Source organism: Corvus hawaiiensis, chromosome 16, assembly GCF_020740725.1.
Source record: "Corvus hawaiiensis isolate bCorHaw1 chromosome 16, bCorHaw1.pri.cur, whole genome shotgun sequence".
Taxonomy (NCBI): domain Eukaryota; kingdom Metazoa; phylum Chordata; class Aves; order Passeriformes; family Corvidae; genus Corvus; species Corvus hawaiiensis.
The window spans coordinates 14,582,051-14,604,574 of NC_063228.1; the positions used below are offsets into that span (position 1 = coordinate 14,582,051).

At 51.3% G+C, this 22,524-nt stretch overlaps 2 protein-coding genes across 5 annotated transcripts in view; one reads left to right on the forward strand and one right to left on the reverse strand.

Moving 5' to 3' along the window:
* Positions 1-194: 194 nt before the first annotated feature.
* On the reverse strand, positions 195-18,403 carry ANKS3 (ankyrin repeat and sterile alpha motif domain containing 3). 4 transcript variants are annotated; one of them, XM_048321071.1, is made up of 18 exons: positions 18,340-18,403; positions 13,492-13,596; positions 13,190-13,365; positions 12,573-12,771; positions 11,875-11,996; positions 11,125-11,206; positions 10,299-10,434; positions 9,828-9,986; positions 8,624-8,749; positions 8,078-8,193; positions 7,610-7,777; positions 7,013-7,137; positions 6,615-6,756; positions 5,889-6,061; positions 4,580-4,695; positions 3,534-3,617; positions 2,996-3,091; positions 195-2,769 (listed from the first exon to the last, which is right to left on the reverse strand). In XM_048321071.1, exons 3-17 carry the CDS (start codon positions 13,357-13,359, stop codon positions 3,009-3,011), a joined length of 2,001 nt encoding a protein of 666 aa, XP_048177028.1. In that variant the 5' UTR covers positions 13,360-13,365; positions 13,492-13,596; positions 18,340-18,403; the 3' UTR covers positions 195-2,769; positions 2,996-3,008. The 4 variants fall into 4 exon arrangements, with proteins under 4 accessions (XP_048177028.1, XP_048177025.1, XP_048177027.1 ...); XM_048321068.1 differs by having other exon boundaries at positions 13,492-13,592; positions 18,337-18,390; XM_048321070.1 differs by having other exon boundaries at positions 13,492-13,592; positions 18,162-18,386.
* A 165-nt stretch (positions 18,404-18,568) lies between these two features.
* Positions 18,569-22,524, forward strand: part of DNAAF8 (dynein axonemal assembly factor 8) — an 89,047-nt gene continuing 85,091 nt past the window's right edge. Inside the window, exons 1-2 of the mRNA XM_048321242.1 lie at positions 18,569-18,663; positions 20,335-20,494. Of these exons, the coding sequence (XP_048177199.1) occupies positions 20,348-20,494 (147 nt within the window). The 5' untranslated portion in view covers positions 18,569-18,663; positions 20,335-20,347. The remainder of the gene's footprint in view (positions 18,664-20,334; positions 20,495-22,524) is intronic.

The following is a 22,524-nucleotide window of genomic DNA, read 5'->3' on the forward strand; positions in this document are numbered from 1 at the left end:
GCTCCAAGCCCCATCGAACCTGGCCTTGGACACTGCCAGGGATCCAGGGGCAGCCACAGCTTCTCTGAGCCTCCCCACCCTCCCAGGGAACAATTCCTTCCCAATATCCCATCTAGCCCTGCCTGCTGGGAGTAAGGAGTCATTCTCCCTTGTCCTGTCCCTTCTCCCTTCCAGAGAGACCCACACACCACAGCCAGGCTGTTCAGGTTTTATTCATTTATCCAAGTCAGCAAATGCTATTTTTCCTCGGACAGCTCACCTCAGGGTAGCACCAGACTCCTGCTGCCTGCACAGCCACGCTGGCTGCAAGGAATGCTGCTTCACATCCTGCATTTAAGGAATTGCCTCCTCTGGGATACTCTCTGGTAGAAGATCCCCTCCCTGCTGTCCCCTTGTCTGCCCTCACACCCCTTGAAGCCTTTAGACCTGGGCTCCTACAGCACCTAGTTGGGGCCTTTTTCCTTCACACACACACAGCCAATGTCTCCGTCCTTTGCCCAAGCATTCTAATCTATTGGATAGATCATGTTATCCCTCAAACCCCCTTTTTTCCAGCCTCAGACTTGGCAAAGCCAGCCCCACAGCCCTGTAGTCACCTTCCTGTTCTGCACAGCCCCCCAGTTCTGAAGGCACTGCTGAGCCAGGGCTTCCTTGGCTCTCCAGGTGTCCCCAGGCCCTTTCCCTTAGGATCTTCTGGGGGGCTTTGCCTTAAATTCAAGGGAAACAGCACTAACAACCCTGTACTAGTGCAGCCAGAGGCACCACCAAAGCCAGGGAGAGACCTTGGCATTGCCCACCTATCCTCCAGTGACATGGAATGAAGGACAAAGCCCTGAACACTCTTCCCAGCACAGCCTCTGAGCAGTCTCCAGGGATGCTGCATGAGGAGAATTCCCTCCACCTCATCCAAACTCTGCAGGGTGAAGCTCCTGCAGCCCTGTCCTGCAGCTGGCACCGAGTGCCCACGTGCTCCATGGCATTTTCTCAAGATGAAAAACGAGTGCCTTGTGGTGAGGGTGGAGGGTAACCACAGGCAGGAAGTAGCACCCCAGAGGGGGGGACACTGCCAGGCACATGGGGCACAGCTGAGAGGGCCACACCTGCCTGCTTTGGGACAGGGACTGTCCGCAGGAAGCAGAGACACCCCAGGCAGAGCAGGTGTCACCCCTGCCTAAGGGGACTCAGGCAGCTCATCAGGAGGGGTGATCAGCTCAAAAGATGGAGCTGGATGGGTTTTTGTATTTGGGATCTGTAACCAAGGTCCAAAAATTAGAAGGAACACACAGTTCCATCCTCTTCCCAAAGGGACACTGCCTGATCCATCAAGGCCCTCACTCAGACTTCAGGTTTTGATTGTTGTGTTTTTCCCCCCTATGGGATTCAGGAATAAATGGGAACAGAGTCACTGGAAACCACTTTACACCAAGGTCCCTGTCACCAAGGCCCTCACCCAATCCCAGGGACAGGGCAGCCTCTTCCTGCACTGCCTGTCCTTGGCAATGCCCACCCCAGAGGGCCCTGGCAGAACTATTTCCCAAGACTAAAGCCTGCAAATGAAAGGCAGGCAGTGGTGAGGAGCAAAGCTTGGCACCACAGCTCCACCTGGGCTGTGCTTCCTTTGCCCACCTCCCATGGGGGACAGAGTTCCCTGTTCCTGCTCTGCTGCCTTGGCATTCCCCTGCTTGCCAGGGGCATGGGAAGCTCAGCAGTCCCAGCTCTTCCTTCTCTCTCCTGTCTTTCCAGGGGAACAGCTGCCCTGCTGGGATCTTGGCCCTGGCAAACTAGATCAACAACCTCTGCCATAAAGCACTGACCACAAAGCCAGGGTTTTGGGGATGGAGTAACTGTGATGTCCTGGTTCTGGCCAGGACAGGGGTCATTTTTGCAGGACCAGGACATACCTTGTACACTTTTGCTATTACTGTTGTTGCTGTTACTGCTCCTTATCTCATTGCTGTTTCCAGTAAATTGCTTTTATTTCAATCAGTGATCTTCACCTTTTGTGCCAGTTCTTCTCTCCATCCCACCCCAGAGGAGGGGGAGGAGGGGCAGTGAGTGAGGTGGGAGTGTTTCAGTGAATGCCATTCCTAAACCACCACATGTGACCACACCCAGCCCCTGAGGACAGCAAGAACCCAAAGTGAACCAGAGTGGGCTGGTGGGAGGAACAGGCTTTGAAGCCCAGATCTGGGATGGCAGCAGAGCAGACATTCCAACAGGAACAGGGCTGCACTTCGAGCTCCCCTGCAGCTCAAAGAGCCAAAACATCACAAACTCCACTCCCTTCACCCCTCCAAAACAAACTTCCTTTTTTATGGCCTCAGATCCATTCTCTGGGCCAATCCCCATGGCACAGGAGGAGCCAGGGACACGTTTCAGAGGCCCTGGGGAGCTTGGGATGCAGAAAAGGATAATGAATTGATTGCTGTGTGCAACTGTCACCTTTCTATCACCACCCAGACCTGAACAACAAGGGCTGCAGGAAGCTGAAGGCAGATAAAACTTCCAGGCTTGGAGCTTCTCCTCCAAACCAAAACCTTTCAAACAAAGATCCTGGGAACCTTGAGTCAGGCCCCAAGAGCTGCTGGTTGTTGTCCTCTGCTGTCCCTTGTCCTCCCCGCTGTGTTCTCTGGTGGCCACGGCCTGCTCTGTGCCCTGCCAGCCGTGGTGGCCCTCGGCAGAGCCACGGTGCTGCTGGCACGGCCCCCGTGCTCCCTCTCCCAGGCACACTCAGCTTCCGGGTGGAACAGTCACCCGACGTCAGTATTCCTGCAGCCACCAGGGAAAAAAAGGGGACAGTCACCCTCTGGGGGCACATAGACACAAGGGGAATATGGATTTTCCAAAGGGAGAACCAACCAGAGGGCACACAAGGACGAGTCAGAGCCCAGCCCTGTGTGTGGGCTATGAGTGAACTCTGGGGACAGGGCAGTGAGGGATGGTGTCCCCTCAGTGCCACAGCCTGGGACAGGGCAGGGCAGCTGTTCCCACTCACCCTCCTGGCTTGGTTATGGCTTTGGCCAGCTCTGCCCGCTCTGCCCCAGGGCTTGGAGCCTTTGGAGGTTTTGAGTCACAGTCTGCAGAGCTTTTCCTGAGGACAAAGCAAAGGGGAAAAGCAGCATTAGGAAGGGGCCAGGAAACAGGAAAGAACAGGCTGCACTCAGCCACTGCTGTGCTGCTTTTCCCTGCTCTGAAAACAGGGGTGTCTCTACTGTCTGCAAGTTGCTGGGACAAATTCCTGTCACCAGGAGAACAGGACGCAGGATTAGGGAACCACTTCCCCAGCAGCTCTCTCCACTGAGCAGGAGATGCAGGGACCATCCCCCCTCATCTCTCAGCCTGGACCTGTCACCAGGGGATGAAGTAGAGCCCAAGATCTGCAGCAAGAATAAGTTGCCAGCACCAACTCCAGCGCCTGGAAGCTTCCCTGAAGGAGCAGGGATTGTGGGGTGTCTCCCAACAACCGCTCCAAACCACCAAACCCCACCCAGCACAAGAGTCCCTCCACATGCCCAGAGCCCTTCCCACCTTACCCATCTCTCCCACACACTCCTCCAGCACAGCTGACAGCTCAGGCAAGCTCAGGAACTTCAGGGAAGGTGGCCACCCTTCCAGCACTGCAAGGACAGGGACACAGTTAATCCATCTGCACGCTCTCTGGGACACAGCACACGAGGGGTTGGTGTTGCTGGGAAGCATCACCAGCCTAAGGGGTTCCAGTTAGGGGTTCTGAATCACATAGGAAGAGAGGTGCAGCTGCCTGTGCCAAACTGAGGAGTTTTCTGGCAATTCTACCACTTAGGAATCTATGTTTTTATGCTGGCTGGGTCGTTTATTAAGAGAATCTTAAAGGGATTAAGTGTAGTGGACAGAAATCAACAGGATCTCTACTTGTCTCACTTCTAAGACAGGCAGCAAAGAACAGGTCACCAGGAACATGGCACAGGGAGCAAGGTCAGAGAATCTCAGAATCATGGAATGGTTTGGGTTGGAAGGGACCTTAAAGTCCATCCCATTCCACCCCCTGCTGTGGATAGGGACACCTTTCACTAGACCAGGTTGCTCCAAGCCCCGTCCAAGCTGGCCTTGAGCACTTCCAGGGATCATTTACCAACTGCTAGGGATAAGGAGTTGCTGGATCAGGCCTGCCCAGCCAGAGGTTTGTCCCATGGATCCAACAGCAAAATCCTCCAAACTGGGTTAGGGAACCAACCACATCTCCTGGTTCAGACCCTGCTCCAGTGCACAGGGTGGTAACAAACCTGAGCTGCAGCCACAGGCTCACGAAGCAGAGCTGTCACTGAGGCCTGTGCTACAGCTCTGCATTTTCAGCCACAAACACCTGCCAGACCCCAAAACTTCCCACTTGCTGAGAACCAGAACTTGCTGAGAAACTCAGCAAGTTAAACTCCCAAGTGCCCTGAGAGCTTTAAATGCTTCTCCTGAGCAAGAATTAAACTCACTCTAAGAGTTTGGCTGCTCACCCATTCCCAGCTGTCTGACTTCATCCTTTCAGCAAGGAAAGGCAAGCAGGGGGGGTGCTCTGGGCTCCCCCTCTGCAGCTGGAGCTGCTGCTCACCTGGGCGCTCCCCGGGCCGCCGGCTCTCCCTGGTGCCGCGCCGCTCCCACATGTCCAGCGCTCCTTCATCCGCCCGCTCTGGGCCCAGCCGGGCCGACAGCTCTGCCTGGCAGCTCCTGCCAAACCACACCACAGCCATCAGCAGCGCCCAGGGACATGCTGGGAGTGACACTGCACACTCCTACAGCCTGCAGTACCTGCGTGGGGTGCCCAGGCAGCGCCTCTAAGGCACTGGGGTACAACCTGCTCCTTGCTGCTTCCCAGGAAGAGGAAGTGGTCCCCCAGCCCAAGCTTGGGGCGCTGGCACTGCTCAGCTCCCAGCCACTGTTCCCCATCTGCAGCCACAGCCAGCTTTGCCCTGTTCACAGAGGAGCTGCGGGGGCACAAGACAAGGAGGGGCTGGGGTGAGCAGCAGGAAGCCCAAGCCAGGGGCTGTGCCTGGTCTGTGTGAGAATCAAGCCGAATCCAAGGCTTCTAATGGGCAAAAGAAAAGACCTCAGGACAGGCAGGAGGGGCACCCAAGTTGTCATCACCAACATCAAGGCTGTCATCACCATCACCATCAATTCAAGCAGTGTCCGTTCAGAGCATGCCAGGGCCCTTCCACAGCAGCCTCAGCTCCTCAGTCAGGAGGAAAAGTCAGGCTCTGCCCCTTGCAGTGGGAATATTGCTCTGCTGAGCTTCGGGATCCAACTTCAGCTCACCCTGGCTTGGCAGCAAGCAGACCCCACTCCCTCTGGGCTAGGATCCATAAGCAGCAGGATTTATGCCACTTTCAGGGATGTCCCTGTTCTATCAATGGGCAGAACAAGGCCTGTAACAGGAGTCCAACTGGGGCAGAGAGAAAAGCACCACAAAGGCAGTAAAAGGAATGTCAGGAGGTGGGACAGGGCTGGTTTTTCTGCCAGGTGTCACAGAGTTGTAAGAAAAGTATTCTTCACTTGCAAATCACTGCACATCCCTTGGTAGGTTATGAGTTAAAAACTCCTTTTTGTATTTACCTGATCACCAAGTTTTACCCTGGACACTGGGTAAGCACTAAACCTCAGCCTTTTGGTTGCTTCTAGTTGAAACAGGAGCACCCAGCACCCCCAAAAAGGCCACTTACAGCTCATGCCTCTGACCAAAGCTTCACATGTGCTCCCGTGGCTGTGGCCTTCCACTAGGGAAAGTCAGGCAGGACCCAAAATGTGTTCAGGTACCAGGTGAGCTCTCCTGCCTTATCCTGAGCATCACGTGTAAGACCACCAATATGACCCCAACTCCCATTTCCCAGCAGTCTCAGTGTCACTTCCTGGGAATGACTTACTTGATCTGATCCAGCAGGACTCCAGCATCCTTGGTGATGGCCTGAGCCTCTCTGAGCTGGCACTGGATGGCATTCCAGGTCTCATCCCGCTCCATCAAACAGCTCTCAGCCACTGCACGCAGCTTCTGCTCCTGGCACACCTGGCCCTTCATCACCTGCACCTCTTCACACCTCTGCAGCAGAGCACACTGGGGATCAGGCTGGGAGTACTGAACATCTCCTACCTGCTGCTCTCACATGTCCCTGGAGTCCCTGCTGTTTTAATGTCCTAGGCAGCCAGAACGTTCCTTTCCAGTGGGAAAGGAAGCTGGATGAAGCTTGTATACTGAGTACAGGTTCTCTCCACACCAAGCCCAGCCCCACAGTTAACAATTCTCCCTTCCTCTCTGTTTACAAAGTTACTCATTAGTCCAAACTACCCAAACCAACACAAGTCTGTTCACTGATGGCTGCACAACTTCACCATAAAAATGACACTGCTGGAAAAGAGTAGGGATTTAATTCCTGCCCCTGGCTCCTATAGCTCTCAGTTGGATGGGAAACTGACACAAAGGAGCACAAAGGATGAGGAGTGGATAAGCTGTACTTGTGGTGTACTTGACACCAACTGTGTCCACTACAACTCGTGGTCTGGGGTGAAGGAAAAACATCAGAGGCACAACAAAAACACAGCGCTGATCACTTCCTGCAGGATGTAGGGCCCTGAGGAGCTCCCAGCAGCCTCACCTTGTGCAGCTGGATGGCCAATTCCTGCATCTCCGCTTCCAGCCGATCAGCGTAGGCCAACTCCAGCGCGTCGCTGGGCGGGCGGGCGCTGCTGTGCCAGCGCGCGATGGCCGAGGTCATCTTCCTCTTGGGGCCAAACAGCCTGGGGGGATGGAACCGACAGGGGTCAAGCCCTGCACCACCTGTCCCTAAGCCCAACGGGGTGCCATGAGGACCTCTGCAGTGTCCTGGCCTCTCAAAGGTACCTCCAGAAGCAGGAGCATGTTACAGTGAGGACATGGGGATGTCAATTTGTGTGGGAGGCAGCTGAAGAGAGCAGCACTCCCCAGCTAAACCCTCCTGACCAGGGTGGACATGGTTGGTAAGGGAAAGCTGGGAAGGACAAGACAGACACTCACGTGATGCCTATTTCCTTCAGGTCACTCTCTGTGAGGGTCAGGAAGATCCGGAGGTCCACGTCTTGCTCTTCAAACACCTGCAGGTACTTCAGGCACCCAATCTCCTCAAGGAATGTTGCCAGGTCCTGCAGCCCAGACAAAACAAACTTACTGATACCTTCACAACAAAAGCATCACCATTCCTCTTAATCATAAACATCTGCTTCCTTGTGCTGTTGTAACACCTTTCTGGGTTCCACAAGCAACCACAACTTCCTGTGGTTCCCAGCCCTTCTCCACAGTCACACACCAGGACTGGCCTCTCTGCTGCAGCCACAGCCTCTTCTAATAAGTGCAGAGCAGAATGACACAGCACCATCCACCCCAGCCCACACCACTGCCAACTGTGATGCCCACCCACAGGCCTGAAGGGTCTAGGAAACCCCTCCAAGCAACAGCAACAGCTCAGCAAACAGCTCCTGTACAAGAAATTGCTGTTTCACAAGAGTTTTGGTTTGGGCAGAGGTTTGATGTTTTCCAAGATGTTCTGGTGACCTTGGAAAAGCCTCCCACGCCTGGCACAGTGACAGAGCCTGCAGGACAAGTCTGTGTGGTTACCTGGGGCCCTGTGTAGGCCGGGGGCTCAGGAAGGACCAGGTGCTGGCTGCAGCCCCCAGCCTTCCCCAGGCAGTGGCTCCACTGGCTGTCACTGTTGCTGTAGCGAGCCTTGCCCTTAAAGCTCTTGGCTTGTTTTCGACTCGGGGGGCTGCTGGCATGGTCAGAGTCCTGGAAAAGGAATAAAACACGCTCAGAATGGAAAGGATGACTGTGCAGAGATGTCAGGATCACTGGGGCTAACAAGTACAGACTCCTCCAAGACCTAAAGGCCCTTTTGTACTGCAGCCCAGAGCTGCCTTGACCAATGTGAGCTGTGAGTAACCTCCAACCTCTTCCCCTTCCTTGGTTTTCCTGTCCCTGGAACAGCACCTTTCCTCACCCAGCCTGGTCCTGCAGGTTCCCATGGGAGTAGAGTCACCCAAGGGTGACAGCATTGCCCAAGCTGAAGGCAGAGAAAGGAAAATCCACCTCATTGCTTTCCAAGGAGCCTTCACTGCTGAGTCCTGGGATTCTGATGAGGCATTCGCTGCTGCTGCTGCTGCTCCTGATGGTTCCCAAGCTGTTGCTGGACAAAACACTATCCTCTGGATAGGAACAGGAAAAAATGTTTAAGTACAACTTTGTTACATTCTGGTTTTACACAGTTACCAGTAAAACCTCCTGGAGGTGCAAAGGGAGGGGAAACCCAGAACAAGGCTTCATGGGCAGCACTCAGGAAACAAGAGAGCCCTGAGGGAGAAATAACACAGTCTCCAGCAGTCATCTTTCCCCAAGTCCGTTTGCTACAGAGACACTTCTGGAAAGAGCCATGCTCTGTCCCACCCTCCTTCAGATTATTTGTGCATATTGATGGAATTACCATGCTAAGCTTTATCTTCTGTAGCTAAACCATCCCAGCTTTCCTTTAGGAGAGACATTCCAATCTTAGCATCTTACTGGGAAGGGAAGCCAAGGCCTGGACTCACACCCAGCTGTGCACTGCAAGCTACACCATGTTCTGAGACAGTGACTTACCCCTGCTGCTGCTGCTCTCCACATCCAGCTCATTAATTGGGGAGGTGACATCCCTGTTCCTGATGACACCTGGCTCACAGCTGCCATCATTGCTGAAGGTGACATAGCCCTGAGGGGGCACCTGCTCTGTGTGTAACAGGAAAGGGAGAACAAAGATTAGTATGCAAGTTATCAGGGAGGCTCCTGCAGAGAATGCAACCACTCATGGATGTGAAAAAAACCAAAATGTGAGACTGCCCTCTCAACTGGCAGGTTTCATTCTAAAAAGCAGAACACCTGAGAAATGCAGATTCCTGCAGTTCCCTCACATTGCCCCACAGCAAATGTACTTCATCTACACGCTTACATTGAAAGTAGTCAGAGGAAACCTCATAGCAGAGATGTACCTTCAACAGCAGTTCCAGCATTCCCTCTCCTTTTTATACCCAAATTCCAAAAGAGGAGAAGCAGCTGCTTAAGAGAGCAAGGTGCCAGCTATGTCCCACTCCCAGCCCTGCATGCCCTGCAGAACCAAGCCCTCTGCAGCTGTGCTAAAACACCAGGAGCATCCCACTGGCATTTAAGAAGCTGACAGTATCACTCCAATACAGGCTGTGGGATAACACAGACTTATGTTTAAGAGAATGAACTGAGCTTTGAACACGCTTTCAAGTCCATAATCTTGGTTATTCCAGGCAACCAATCTGAGAAATACCCATGACAGACAGTAAAACCTCCTAGCACTGCATCCAGGGGCTGATGTCTGAAGTGGGATCCTCTTTCTCTTGGTCTGTTGCAAAGGTTTTGCAATCTCATTTTTAGAGGCATTTAAAGCATCAAGGAAGGCAAAACTCACAAGATCACTCTCATGATCAATGATTTCTTGGCCACTGTGACCCCTCCCTGTCACCAGCTTGAGAAGGGCTCTCAAACTTTTGAGCCTATCTCAAGAAGGGAAACTGAACTGTTCTCAAGAGTCAAGGGAACAGTAATTGAGGTGAGAGCAGAAAAGTATCCCACTCATCAATATCCAGCCTTGACAAGAGTTCAGGGGGTTTTCTTTCTAACCCAGACAGTGGATAGTGAACATCATCATACAAAGCTATCTTTGTTCTGTACAAAGCACACATGAATCCCAAACAAACAGGAAAAATGTGTAGCAGGAACAGTTGCAGTGCATTTGAGGCCTCAGGGGACTGTCCCTCAGGCTCCCAACTCTCCTCACCATAGTGAGAATGCTTCCTTCCTCCAATCCCAACTGCTGTGATCTTGGCCAATGCCTGGGGCCCCTCGTGGATGCTGGGACCCTTGGTCCTACGAGCAGGTCTCTGTCTCTGGGGAGCAGAACATGATTCATCTGAAGAACTCAGCTCTTCATATTTGCCTGTAGTTCAAACACAGGTTGTTAGCAGCACAGGAAGTCATTCCCCTGCTTTACTTGCTACTGGTCCCATAAATGCAGTGGGAAGAAAAAGGGAAATGTTAAAAAGTGAGGGTGAAACAGCTAAACTAGGTCAGAAAGGGGCCAGCAGACAAGAGTTGTTGGATTCATGCCTCTTCCATTCTCAGAAATGCTGGAATTTCCAGGATAGACCAGCTAGCACTACCCCATATACACAGTATAATATACTTTCAAACTATCAAACACCTCCCTTCAGGTTCCATCTCAAAGTGAATGAGGTAAAACATCTGTTACCTGGACCTCTGCAGAAGACCTTGGGCACTGGGGCTGCATGCAAATCTATCAGCCCCACAATCTTGGTGTGGCCATACTTCATGGCCAGGGTCCGTGCTGTGGCTCCAGTGTTATCTCGGACATCTGCCTTCACTCCCTGCAGAAAAAAATACCTGTTTAAGTGCACATGGCAGAGGGCAGTATAGAAAGTACATATGTATATTAAAAAAAACCCCCAAGGATTGTCTTAGCTCCTCCATCAGCAATACAGGCTCACTTTTGACAGGCAGCTCAAGCAGCACTAATACCCTGAATGCCTTTCTAGCTGTCTCCAGTCTCTCCAGTCCCTGAATGCAAATAGCCCCAGCATATGGCTCTTGTGCATTGCTGCCACTGGGAACTGGTTTGTTTGATCTGAAGTGTTTTGTATTGCTGCCTCCTTCTGGCAGTAAGATGGACCAGTCAAATGGGATGAAAACCAAATTGTGTAAGAGCCCTGAATGCTCATAAGCTTTTGGATGCAGGATGTCCACTAGCCTGAGCATGCAAGCCTGTAAATACAATAAAAGAATTACAGCTCTGTTTTCTACTTCAGTCATTACTCAGTTAAATCTGGACAGTCACACCTCACTCCTACTCCTGCAAGGCCAGTGTAAAATCATGGTACCAGCCTGCAGAAAGCAGGTACTTTTGAAACAGTCCTCAAAGTCTGGGACTTCAGATGTGACTGTCATCAAGGAGCAAACATAACACTGTCAAAAAAAGTCTGGTGTCAAACTTGTGGTAGTTCCTCTGAGGGCTGGAACCAGGGACTTTCAGCTACACAGAGAACTGTCAGGACACTTACATGATTGAGAAGGTACTGAACAATTATCTCATGGCCAGAAGCAGCTGCTTCCATCAGAGGTGTGTATCCATAGACTGGCTCCCTGGGGAGAGAACAGACACATGGACTGGTACAACCACAGCTGAACTGTGCTGCAGTTTTGCCATACCCTAACAGAGCATTTCCATCCCTCAACCTTCGCTGAGCACAGACTCTATGATGTACTGGCTGTCCTGCTGTAAAATTCCCTGGGGAGATTCAGTGTTCCTAAATTGGCTGCACAGCAACAGATTACTCTTCCAGCTGCAGGTCTGCCTTTAAGAGCCCAAATCAGTTTTGCAGGAGCTAATAAGGCAGGAACCTCTTGTTGCCCTCAGGCAGTTCCACGTGCATAAATGTATGACAGCCACCAAGGCATGGGAATGCAGGGCACACTTCAAAAACCAACCTGAATTCTGAGTATATAAAATAATCAATAGAAAGACTTGCGAAGTGCAGTTGAGTTCAGAAGGTGTCAGTGTTTAGCTGATAATTAAACAAGCAGTAAATCTAATTTCCCTTGATCTTAGTTTAATAAACAGGGACAGCATGGGCAGACTTCAATTCAGTTTGCAGGTCACCTGTCCCTGCATTAGCTGTGCCACACATCCTAAGGTACAGGGGGAAGACAAAAGCAGGTGTCTGTTGGAGTGTGTTCATCTGCCACCTGTTGCTTTCACACTGAATGACAAATGACAATGAAATGACAATGGAATGAAGATTCCTCCTTACTTGCAGTTGGCATTTGCCCCATTCTCCAGTAAGAACTTGACCATCTGCTGGTGCCCAGCGCTGGTGCAGTGGAACAAGGCAGTCCAGCCATGGATGTCCTTCATCTCCAGCTCTGCCCCTTGCTGCAAGAGAACAGACAATGCTCCTTACTGCACCTGCTCTGCTCAGTGTGGATGCTGAAAGCTTGATCACAGAGAAATTTTCCAGCTTTCTGCCAGCATCCGTGTGAGAGTCTTGCTTTCACACACACGCTGGCTGGGAACAGTGAGAGGTTTTTGTAAACTAATACCTTTATCTTGCAGCTGCACAGTTTGTTATGTTACTGACTGGAGAAATATTTTGAAATGGATGTTGTAGGGTTTAACCAATCATTCTAAGAGGTGGAAGGTCAAAGGACCAATAACCTTATGCCATTCAAGCAAACCAGGTTATATAAATGAGTTTGGAAATTAATAAATAATTCCATTCCCTTCCTCTGGACTGAAGTCTGTATTGCTTTTCTCGTCATCCCCAGTACAACAGCGACAGCTCAGGCTTTCAGCCACTGCCCCTCTGTGCTGGGACACCAGGAGTTTAAATCAAATCCCACCATGAAGCTGAACTCACAACAGAACACAAAGTGGCCACTTGTGGATAATCCCACCATGAGCATTTAAACCACGTGCTGTGGCTTTACCTGTTTTTTATGGGATACACACCTGTAGAAGGAAGTAAGCAACACTCTCGTTGCCACAGCTGGAGGCCAGCATGAGGGGGGTCTGCCCTTCTGGGGTGGGGATGTTCACATTCACTCCCGCTTCCAGCAGCAGGTGCACGATGTTGTCGTGGCCAATGTAGGAAGCGTACATGAGTGGGGTCCAGCCCCCACAGTTCCTCTGGTTCAAATCCAGGTCTCCACTAAGGAACAGAGGAAAGAAGTCACATGAACTACTGGGCAGGAGCTGTGGACCACAGCTGGCTCCTGCAGACTCTTGTTATCAGCATTGTACTGAAAGAATTCTAGCACTGAAGCCTGCAGGGGAATTTCTACCAGCCCCAGCACAACCTCCCCCAAATCGCAGAATCACAGAATGGTTTGGGTAGAAGGGACCTTCGAGACCACCTCATTCCACCCCCATGCCATGAAAGGGACACACCTCCCACTAAAACACTAAGGAGCTAATTTTTATCAACAGATTTGCCCCTGGAAACTTTGTGCCAAGAACCCTTTGGGAGTCCCAGTGACATGTTCCCATTGCCCTGACCAGTGCGGCACTGGTGACAACCACACCTGCAGCAGGTGGCACCCCAGCTGTGCCCCCCCAGCCCCTCTCACCGCTGGATGCACTCCTGCACCACTTCATACTGCCCGACGGAGGAGGCTGTGTGCAGGTCCAGGGGCACATCCAGCTCCTCCCGGCAGACCACGTGCCCGACGCCGTGCCACATGGAGAGGCTGCGGCTCAGCAGCTCCGACTCGCTGGCTTCGTCGCTCAGCTCCGACATCCCACCCTGAGGAGCCAAACCAGAGCACAGCATTCAGCTGCTGATCCCCATCTGACACAGGATTACAGCTCCAAGGTGCCACAGGCTTGGAAGGTGAGGCCAGCTCAGATGTGTGGGGTTTCAAATTCTTACCTCAACTTTGATCGACTCCTCAGCCCGAGGCAGTAACAGTTGCTGAGAAGACTCTGCTGGAAGTTCTCTCTTACTGCAGGGAGCTCTGGGATTCCAATACACTGGAAAAATAAAAGGCAATAATGCTAAAACCCACATCTTTCAAATCTCATTTTAAGATTCCAGAAGCTTTATTTCCTCCCTGCCTAATCCAAACATGCCTAAGGCAGCTTTGAATAACTTCGGCAAGAGAAGACCAAACATCTATTTAAGAACTGAAGGTAGCTTAGTGTTATACAAAAGGATGTAATTCTTGCTCTGCATGTTTTATAATGCAGGGAGAGAATTAAGAATTCATGTGTCAGACATTCCTGGTCTTCTCCATCTGTCTTGCATTACAGGATGGCCCTGATTAAATTAAGACACAGTCATTAATAACGACAACTGTCCACTGCTCCCAAAGGCAGTCAGTGTCACCTGAAGAGGGTGCACACTCCACTGTCATCAGGTTCTAAGCAGATTGTTTCTCCCATTTATTGTTTCAGCCCTTCACAGACAGCCCAGCCCCACCTCAGTGAATCCTGGAAAATGCTGAAACACTGGGAGCAGCAGCACACCCCCATCCTGCAGACACAACTTAATTACACAGCTCCTCCAGCTCCAGGACTGCCTGAAAGGTTTATCCCAGCCCCAGCCTTGGGGAGCAATTGCAGATTCATCATTTGAACCTCTCACAGGAGAGTGTTCTTGTTTGGCACTCCATGAAGAGCTGCTCAGCACAGCTGCATCCAGCAGCTGAGGGCTTCAGCTGCAGCTCCAGCACAGGTTGGAAGGGACCACTGGATGTCATCTCACCCAACCTCCCTGCTCAAGCAGGGTCTTCTGAGCACATTACACAGGGCTATGCCCAGGTGGGCTTTGAATACCTCCAGAGAAGGAGATCCACAGCCTCTCTGGGCAGCTTGTTCCAGGCAATCCCATGGGAATTGCTTTCCCCTCCCTGTAGTCTCACTGCCCACCATGCAGAACTCCTGGGGTTTGCCTGGTGCCTCTACATAAGCTAAGCCAACATAAAGTCTTTCTTCTTCCTGATAACTTCTTGCCAGTTTAAGTGCTTTGATTCATTCTGGGGTCAGGCAAATGCCAAATGCGGCACTGGTGAGGAATGAAAGAAAGCAGGAATACACTTTTCAGCAGCAGTTGCTCTCTAGATTCCCTCAGCTGTAACATTTCAAAACCATACTTCTGTTTTCTGAACAACTGGGAGTCTTTGCCTTGCACGCACCATCCCCTGTCTTATAGTATAAGAAAACACCTTTAAATCTTACCTCTTCACTCCCCACCTGGATCCTTTCTCTCCCACCTTCCTTTTCTTCCCCTCCTTCATCCTCAGCTTGTTAAGACTATAAAAGCACCGTGTATTCTACTTCATCAACTGGTAATTATTTCCCTTTAAAAAATATCTGTAAAAGCACCTGCTTTGCCTGACAGCAGCAATTTGTACTGCACTGGGCAACCCAGGGGCCTCAGACAAGAATATGCAGAGCACAAGTGGAAGGCCTGAACACCTCACAATCAAAACACAAGAAGAGCTAAGTGGGTTGAAGTGGATCATGAGGGGGAAAGTAGGAGTTTCTCACTAAAACAGATTAAAGCTGTCTCAGGAAGGCCAAAAGGCAGTGAAAGGAGGTAAAATCCAGGGCAGTTTGTAGAAGCACATCCAGGTGCAAGTGAAGCTTGTTGTTCTCTGCAGCCCTCTTGTTAACTGGGTACATTAATTATAAACCACTCAGGTGTTTGGTCTTTGTCACAATCAGCCCCACTCAGGTACAAGTTACCAACACAGCCGTGGTGAGGTGATCCACGGCCAACAGGGCAATAATAACAAAACATCCAGGACACTCAGCCTCACTCCTACACCTCCCCTGTGCTATGCCTACATATTTGCTTTTTGATTTTTATTTTTTTAAAGCTCTGAGATTTCCTCTCAGACTGAACTTCAGCAGGATGTCAGCTCTGCAAGCACCTGTGAGGACAGCTGCTCACCATCTCCAGGAAAACAACAAGAGTGATCAGAGCTCTCAGGACTGAAATGGAAAGACCTGGGTGAAAACAAAATTTGGGGTTGTCTGGTCCAAAGAGGAGGAGCCTGAAGGGGACATGTGACACAGGCATCCAATACAAAATAATCCATAATAGCATGGAATACCAGGATGGTTTGGGTTGAAGGGACCTTAAAGATCATCTCATCTCACCCCCTGCCATGGGCAGGGACACCTTCCACTATCCCAGGTTGCTCCAAGCCCCATCCAGCCTGGCCTTGGTCATTTCCAGGGCTCCAGGGGCAGCCACAACAGATATTAAGAAGCTCAAGTCATAGCACGGAACACTTCAGATAAAGTCCACAAAAATCCCTGTAAAAGTAAACATGAGAGTACTGAGGGAGATTGGGTTACTAAAAATAAGTTTGACAAAGACCTGAACATTCACAGGCTGTTCCCCTGCTTCCAGGCACAGTGATCAAATTCACATTTGTTAGAGACCTCCCTCAGCTCTGCTGTCCTGGTTTCAGCTGGGATAGAGTTCATTCCCAGCAGCTGGCACAGGCCATTTTGGATTTAGGATGAGAAGCATGCTGGTAACACACTGATGTTTTGGATGCTGCTATCCAGTGCTTACCTTAAATCAAGGACTTTCCCATGCTCTACTAGCAAGGAGGTGCCCAAGAAGCCGGGGGGGGGGGGGGGGGGGGGGAGAGCTGATCCCAAACTGGCCAGAGAGATATTCCATTCCACAGAACATCACTCCCAGTATTTGAACTGGGGAGGTTGGCTGGGAGGGGCCAATCATAGCTTGGATATGGGATGGGAATCAGTCAGCAGGTGCTGAGCAACCGTATTGCTTTTGAGTTTCTTTTGGGTTTTATTTATTTTCTCGTTATAATTATTATTATCATTATATTTGACTTTGCTTCAGTAATCAAATTGTTCTTACCTCAAGCCATGAGGTTTTTTTACTTTTCTGATTCTCCTCCCCATCCCACTGGGATGGAGGAGGGAAAAGCAGCAGCCTAGTACTTAGTAACCAGCTGGGGTCAAGCCATGACACCTGTGAGGCTGCTGTAATTATTATTATTAAATTTAAACCATCAGCACACAGCTATTTATTAGGATCAGAGCTCTACAGTGCTGGGGCACAGAACAGGCAGCATACCCCACATTGCCCTGGATTCAGAATTTGCTGTTTGAGCAAACCAGAGGGTAGAGAAAAAATAAACTTAGTATGAAAACTGCAACAAAACACACCTTGGAGCTACACCAAAATAAAGGGGAGGTGATTTGAGAAGCAACCATCCCCCAAACACAGAATAAATCCAACACTGCCCATTAATCACCCTCACCAGGCACTGCTCAGCTCCAGGCTCCGCTCAATTCACTCTCTCACATCCCCTCCCACAAGCACAGGTGACATCCACATGTGTCCTTCTGTCCCAAAATAGCGACACCCAAGGCAGCACAAGAGTGGAGGTTATTGGAGGTTCCAACTGAGCCATCAAGCTCACAACAGAGAGTCATGGAATATTCGGCGTGGGAAGGGACCTACAAGGACCAACTAGTCCAGTCCCTGGCCCTGCACAGACACTCCAACAACCCCACCCTGGGCATCCCTGGCAGCGCTGTCCAAACGCTCCTGGAGCTCTGGCAGCCTCGGGGCCGTGCCCATTCCCTGGGGAGCCTGGGCAGTGCCCAGCACCCTCTGGGGAAGAGCCTTTCCCTGATCTCCAGCCTGACCCTGCCCTGGCACAGCTCCAGCCATTCCCTGGGTCCTGTTCCCTGCTCAGCCCCCGCTGAGCTCTGCCCTCAGTCTCCTTATCCAGCTGAACAATCCAAGTGTCCTCAGCTGCTCCTCAGACCCTTCCCCATGCCCATGTCCCTCCTTTGGACACTCTCCAACAGATATCCTTCTGATATCGCGGCTGCCCCCAAGACTGGACATGAGGCCCCATCAGTGGGGAGCAGAGCAGGAACATGCTCCCCTTCTGCTCCCAACTTAGCTCTATTTCCATTAAGTCCAGCAACAACTTATTGGAGGGAATAAAAAGCCTTGTTACATCCCTTCTAGGTGCAATTTTTATCAGCTCAGCCACAGCAACAAGAATCAGAACATCTCATTTTTGCACTGTGTCATCTGCTGAGTGATTCAGCTGGCACAAATCACAGCTGCAGGAACCACATCAGGTTCCAGAGGTGGGTGAGAGAAAACATTCCTGGACCCACAACACTCGCGTTTAATCTTACCCACGTCTGTTGAAAATACTCAAAATACACCAAGCTCTTCATCTTTTAATGCTTGGACTCAACGATCTTAAAGCTCATTTCCAACCTGAGTGATTCTACCACGAGCCTGCCAGTATCAGGCACGTCAAAGCACATCAAACAACCTCGGAAAAACGAGGCAAGGGGCACAAAACCACTCGAGCAGGCACATTAGGGAGCACATTTCCCGTACAGGGGCTGTGCCCGCCAAGGCAGCCGGACACGGCACTCGCACGGCTCGGCCCGGGCACGCTCCGGTCACACAGCAACGCACCTGAGGCAGACCCCGCGCGGTTGGAGCGGCCAAAGCGGCCGCCGCACGGCTGTTACCGAACGCCTCACAGCGGAACGGCTCCAGGGACGTTATCTCCGCACCTGCCTCCCTCGCGGCCCTGCTGGCAACGCGGCCTCAGCATCGCAGACTTCAGCGAGCCAGTCGGAACCGCTGCGGCCACGGACCCAGGGAGGACGGGGAGTGGCCAGGGCCAGCCCCAGAGGTGAATGCTGCTGCCGCTGCTGCTCCTCCCGCTGTCCCGTCCCTGCCCCTCACCTGCGCCCCGGTGAGCGCCGCCGCCGGAACTAGTCCCGCCCGCGCAAGGCATGCCGGGAGCGCCCCGCCTTCCCGAGCGGCGGACTACAACACCCAAGAGCCCCCGCGGCGCCGGGCCAATGGGAGGAGCCCGTGTGAGGGGCGGGGCGAAGGGCAGCCAATGGGGTTGGGGCTAGCGGCGGGCGGTTGTAGCGAGCACCCCGAGGACGCGGCCCCGTAGCGCTGTCCCCGGCCCTGCAGCGCTGTCCCCGGCCCTGCGCTCGTCCCAGTGCCGCCGGTTCGCTGTGCCCGCGTTCCGGTCCGGCGCTGAGCGGGGCGGTGGGCGCCGTGAGTGAGGGGAGGGGAGCGGGGCGGGGCCGGGGGCGCGGGAGCCGCGTTGCCATGGGGACGGTGCGCGTGCGCCGCGCGGCCGCCATTGTGGGGCTGTGAGGGGGGGCCCTCAGCCGAGCCCCGTCTCTGTCCAGTGCTGGGAGCGGGGACTGCGGTGGCTCTGCCCCGAAGCCAAGCTGTGTCTCCCACCATTACCAGTGTCTTCTCCGCTTCTCCTTCCCAGCGAGGGGATGTGACAGCGAACGTCAGTTCTGGTGACACGGAGAAGCTCAGGGTTTCAAGTCTCAATTAGAGTCATTAATGCTGGAAAAGCCCTCCAAGATCATCAAGTCCAACATTCGACCTAACACCTCCATGTCCAACTCTCCAGCAAGTGCTTGTTGTGTTACTGCTAACAAGTGTTTGATTTAAACACAGAGCACTGCTTGCTCCCACAGAGGATGTTGTATTTGCTGACTGACAAGTCAGATCCAGTCTCCATCCATAACCTTGGGATATTTATCTCTGAATTTGGCACAGGGAGCCATGCTAGGCAGTTTGTTTTATCCCCATGGGGCTCCTCGGGCTCTTGGCAAGCTCTGCTTGGTGTCAGAGCACAGTGCTCCAGCCATGAAGATTTCCCTCTGCTTTATCTAAATGAAATTCAGGGGTTGTCTCACACCAACCAAACCATCACACATATGGCCTATGAAGTATTTACAGAGGCAATTTGCAAGTTATGAACTTCCCAGGGAGTAAGTTGAGCTTAACTTCACGTTTTTAGGAGTATTATTGGCCAATGCAAATAACAGTGACAGTGTGATCCCTTGGACAGTTATTTCAGTCCTGAACAACACAGTCACCAACCTCTGATGATCCTTGTGGATCTCTTCCAACTCTGGGTATTCTGTTAAATCTCTGAACCAGAACTCATTCACTCGCATGTTTCACTGCCCAGAAAACCATGTGATTGTAGCAGAAAATGTAAAGGTTTTCTGTAAGGGTGAATTATCCGACCTCTTAGTTTAGCTGCAGTTCCTACTGTGTTGTCTCATCAGGGAACAGGAGGAAAGAATCCACTTTAGAAACACTTTGAGAGGTCAAGATCCACAAATGTGCCTATTCTTAACTACTTTTTTTTGTATAAAAATCCAGCGAAAACAAAAATAAACATTAATGACGTGGAAGGTTCCCTGCCCATGGCAGGTGGGTAGAATGAAATGGTTTTTAAGCTCCATTCCAACCCAAACCATTATGAGATTCTATGACTTTGTGATAATTTTATCTATCCTTTGAGTAGTGAGGAGGGGAATGTGAGGGAAACGGGGAAGAGGAGTCAATCCAGCTGAGAGCAGAGGTGCCTTTGCTGTGTTCCTGTCCTGTCCCTGCAGGCAGAACATGGGAACATGCTTGGAGAGAACACAGTTCCAGCAGTCTGGCTAAGAATCCCTAAATATGCTCTATAAAAGAGGGGCTAAACTGCCCCTGGGGTGTGTGTGGTGAGTAGAGCAGAAAGCTCTCAGCCCTTTCTGAGCTCAGGTGGGGAGGAATAGCTCCAAAACCACAGATTTTAAAATTCCCTGCTGGGAGTGCTGTGAACTCCACTGCACACTCTTTCTCCTTGTTTTGGATTGATGTTATCTCATGTTTGGAGAGGTGTCCTTAAGCTCATCTTTCCTTTGCTCCAAGGCAAACTGTCCCAATGGCCTCAGAAGGGCAAAGTGAGGGTGCAGAACAAGCAGCTGAGCCTCCTGCAGCTCCTGTGCAGAGGGACAGGACATTCCAGTGGGGAGCCATCCTTGCTGCAGTGAAAGACCAGCTCCCATCCCTGGACTCCGACTCCTCCACTGTAAGCACTGCAAATCTGCTTTTCTTCCCTTCTGGATCATGGAAAAAAACTCTCAAAAGCAAGAGCAGGTGACCTTACCGGGCATTTTGGGGCAGCTGGTGTGGTATCCTGGGTGGGCTGCCTGTCCTGACTATGGAACATTATGTGTTAATCCACAGCCTTCTGGATTATCCTTAATTATCAGAGTGTAATTGCCACCTTCTCTCCCCGTATTCTTTGGATTCTTCCCCTCTGCCCAGCTCAGGTGAGACCCCACCTGCAGAGCTGCCCCCAGCCCTGGCACCCAGCACAGACTTGGAGCTGCTGGAGAGAGTCCAGAGGAGGCACCAGGATGATCAGAGGGATGGAGCAGCTCTGCTGGGAGCTGGGCTGAGAGAATTGTTCAGCCTGGAAAAAAGAAGCTTCCACAATGGGGCAACCTCATTGTGGCCTTCCAGTGCCTAAAGGGGCTCCAGGAGAGCTGGAGAGGGACTGGGGACAACGGATGGAGGGACAGGACACAGGGAGTGGTTCAAACTGATAAAGGGCAGGGTTGGATGGGATATTGGGAAGGAATTGTTCCCTGGGAGGGTGCCCAGAGCAGCTGTGGCTGCCCCTGGATCCCTGGAAGTGTCCAAGGCCAGGTTGGATGGGGCTTGGAGGAGCCTGGGCTAGTGGAAGGTGTCCCTGCCCATGGCAGGGGGTGGAACAAGATGGGCTTTAAGGTCCCTTCCCACCCAAACCATTCTGGGATTCTGCAGACAAGAAATGTTTCTAGGGAAGGGGAGGGTAGTGGGCATCTCACAGAATGAGCCCATGTTCCTTCTTAGTTTGCTCAGTCAAAAATACGGTGTGAAAGCAGCATCCTGCTGATCTGAAAAGAAATAAAGAGGTTTTATGCTTGGCAGCATTGTGCTATTCATTCCAAGCATGTCCTTTCCAGAGAGTAGGCCTGGTGGGATGGCTTTCGGTCTGTGAAGATCACAGCAAACTGATATTCCTGAAGATTTGATGGTCCACTAAAAAAAAGCATTTTTGGCAGATATTTCAATCCCAGGTTCTGCTTTTTTTTCCCTGCCTGTAATTCTCCATAAGCCATGTTGCTTTTTCGTGCTTTTTACCTGCCAAAGAAGCATAATTACAGAAGCCTTTTCATATGAAGTGTGAGACTGAGAGGTGGTGTGCAGCATTTTTGACTGGTACAGGTTTTTCACTTGCTGGGCCTGGGCCAGGCTGTTCTTGGCTGCTGAGCATCTCTGCTCACAGGACAGCATTGCTCTGGTGCTCCTCTCTAGTCTAAGGTGCTCTGGCATTGACTTTTCTGAGGGGATAATATCTCTAAAGATTCGATTATTAGTGGCCTTTTGTCCAAATCAGAACACTGAGTTAATTTTCAAACATGTATAAATAGAAAAATGTTTTGAACACACAAAGGATATATTTTATCCTGACTTAGTGTGGCCATTAATGGTACAAGGAGAGTCTCGTGAGATGTGAAAGAGCAAGAAATGCCTCCAGTGGGTATTTATGATTTATTATTAATCAATGATCCAAAGCAGTGTGATCTGGTGGATAAAGTGTTGATGGGGATTCCGTGACTTGGGTTCTGCACCTGGATCTCTCACCATCATGCTGGACAAGCCATATTCCCTCAGTGTTCTCAGTTCCCTCCACCTACACTGTTTTAATTATTTACAACAACCCTTGCCTTTTAACGTGTCTCTACAGTACAGGTGAAGGCCCAACACCGAAATTATTTGCAGGCTTTCTTGTTGAGTAAATTACAATCAGGCTAAGCCAGAGGAGCAGCTCCATATTTTGGTGCCAAACACCATTGTATAACCCTAAATCATGCTGACCTTTTTTTTTCTTCACTCTTTACAATCTCCAAATTCTCTGTTTCTATCCCATGTGGAAAAGATTTCCTGCAGAAGGAACTGAGGCAATCTGTTTGGCACTTCATTTGCATTCAAAAGATCTGGTTGTGTAATCCCTGTCCTGCTGAAGCTGCAGTTCCAGGGCTGCACCTTTGTCCGAGGAGTTTCCACGTG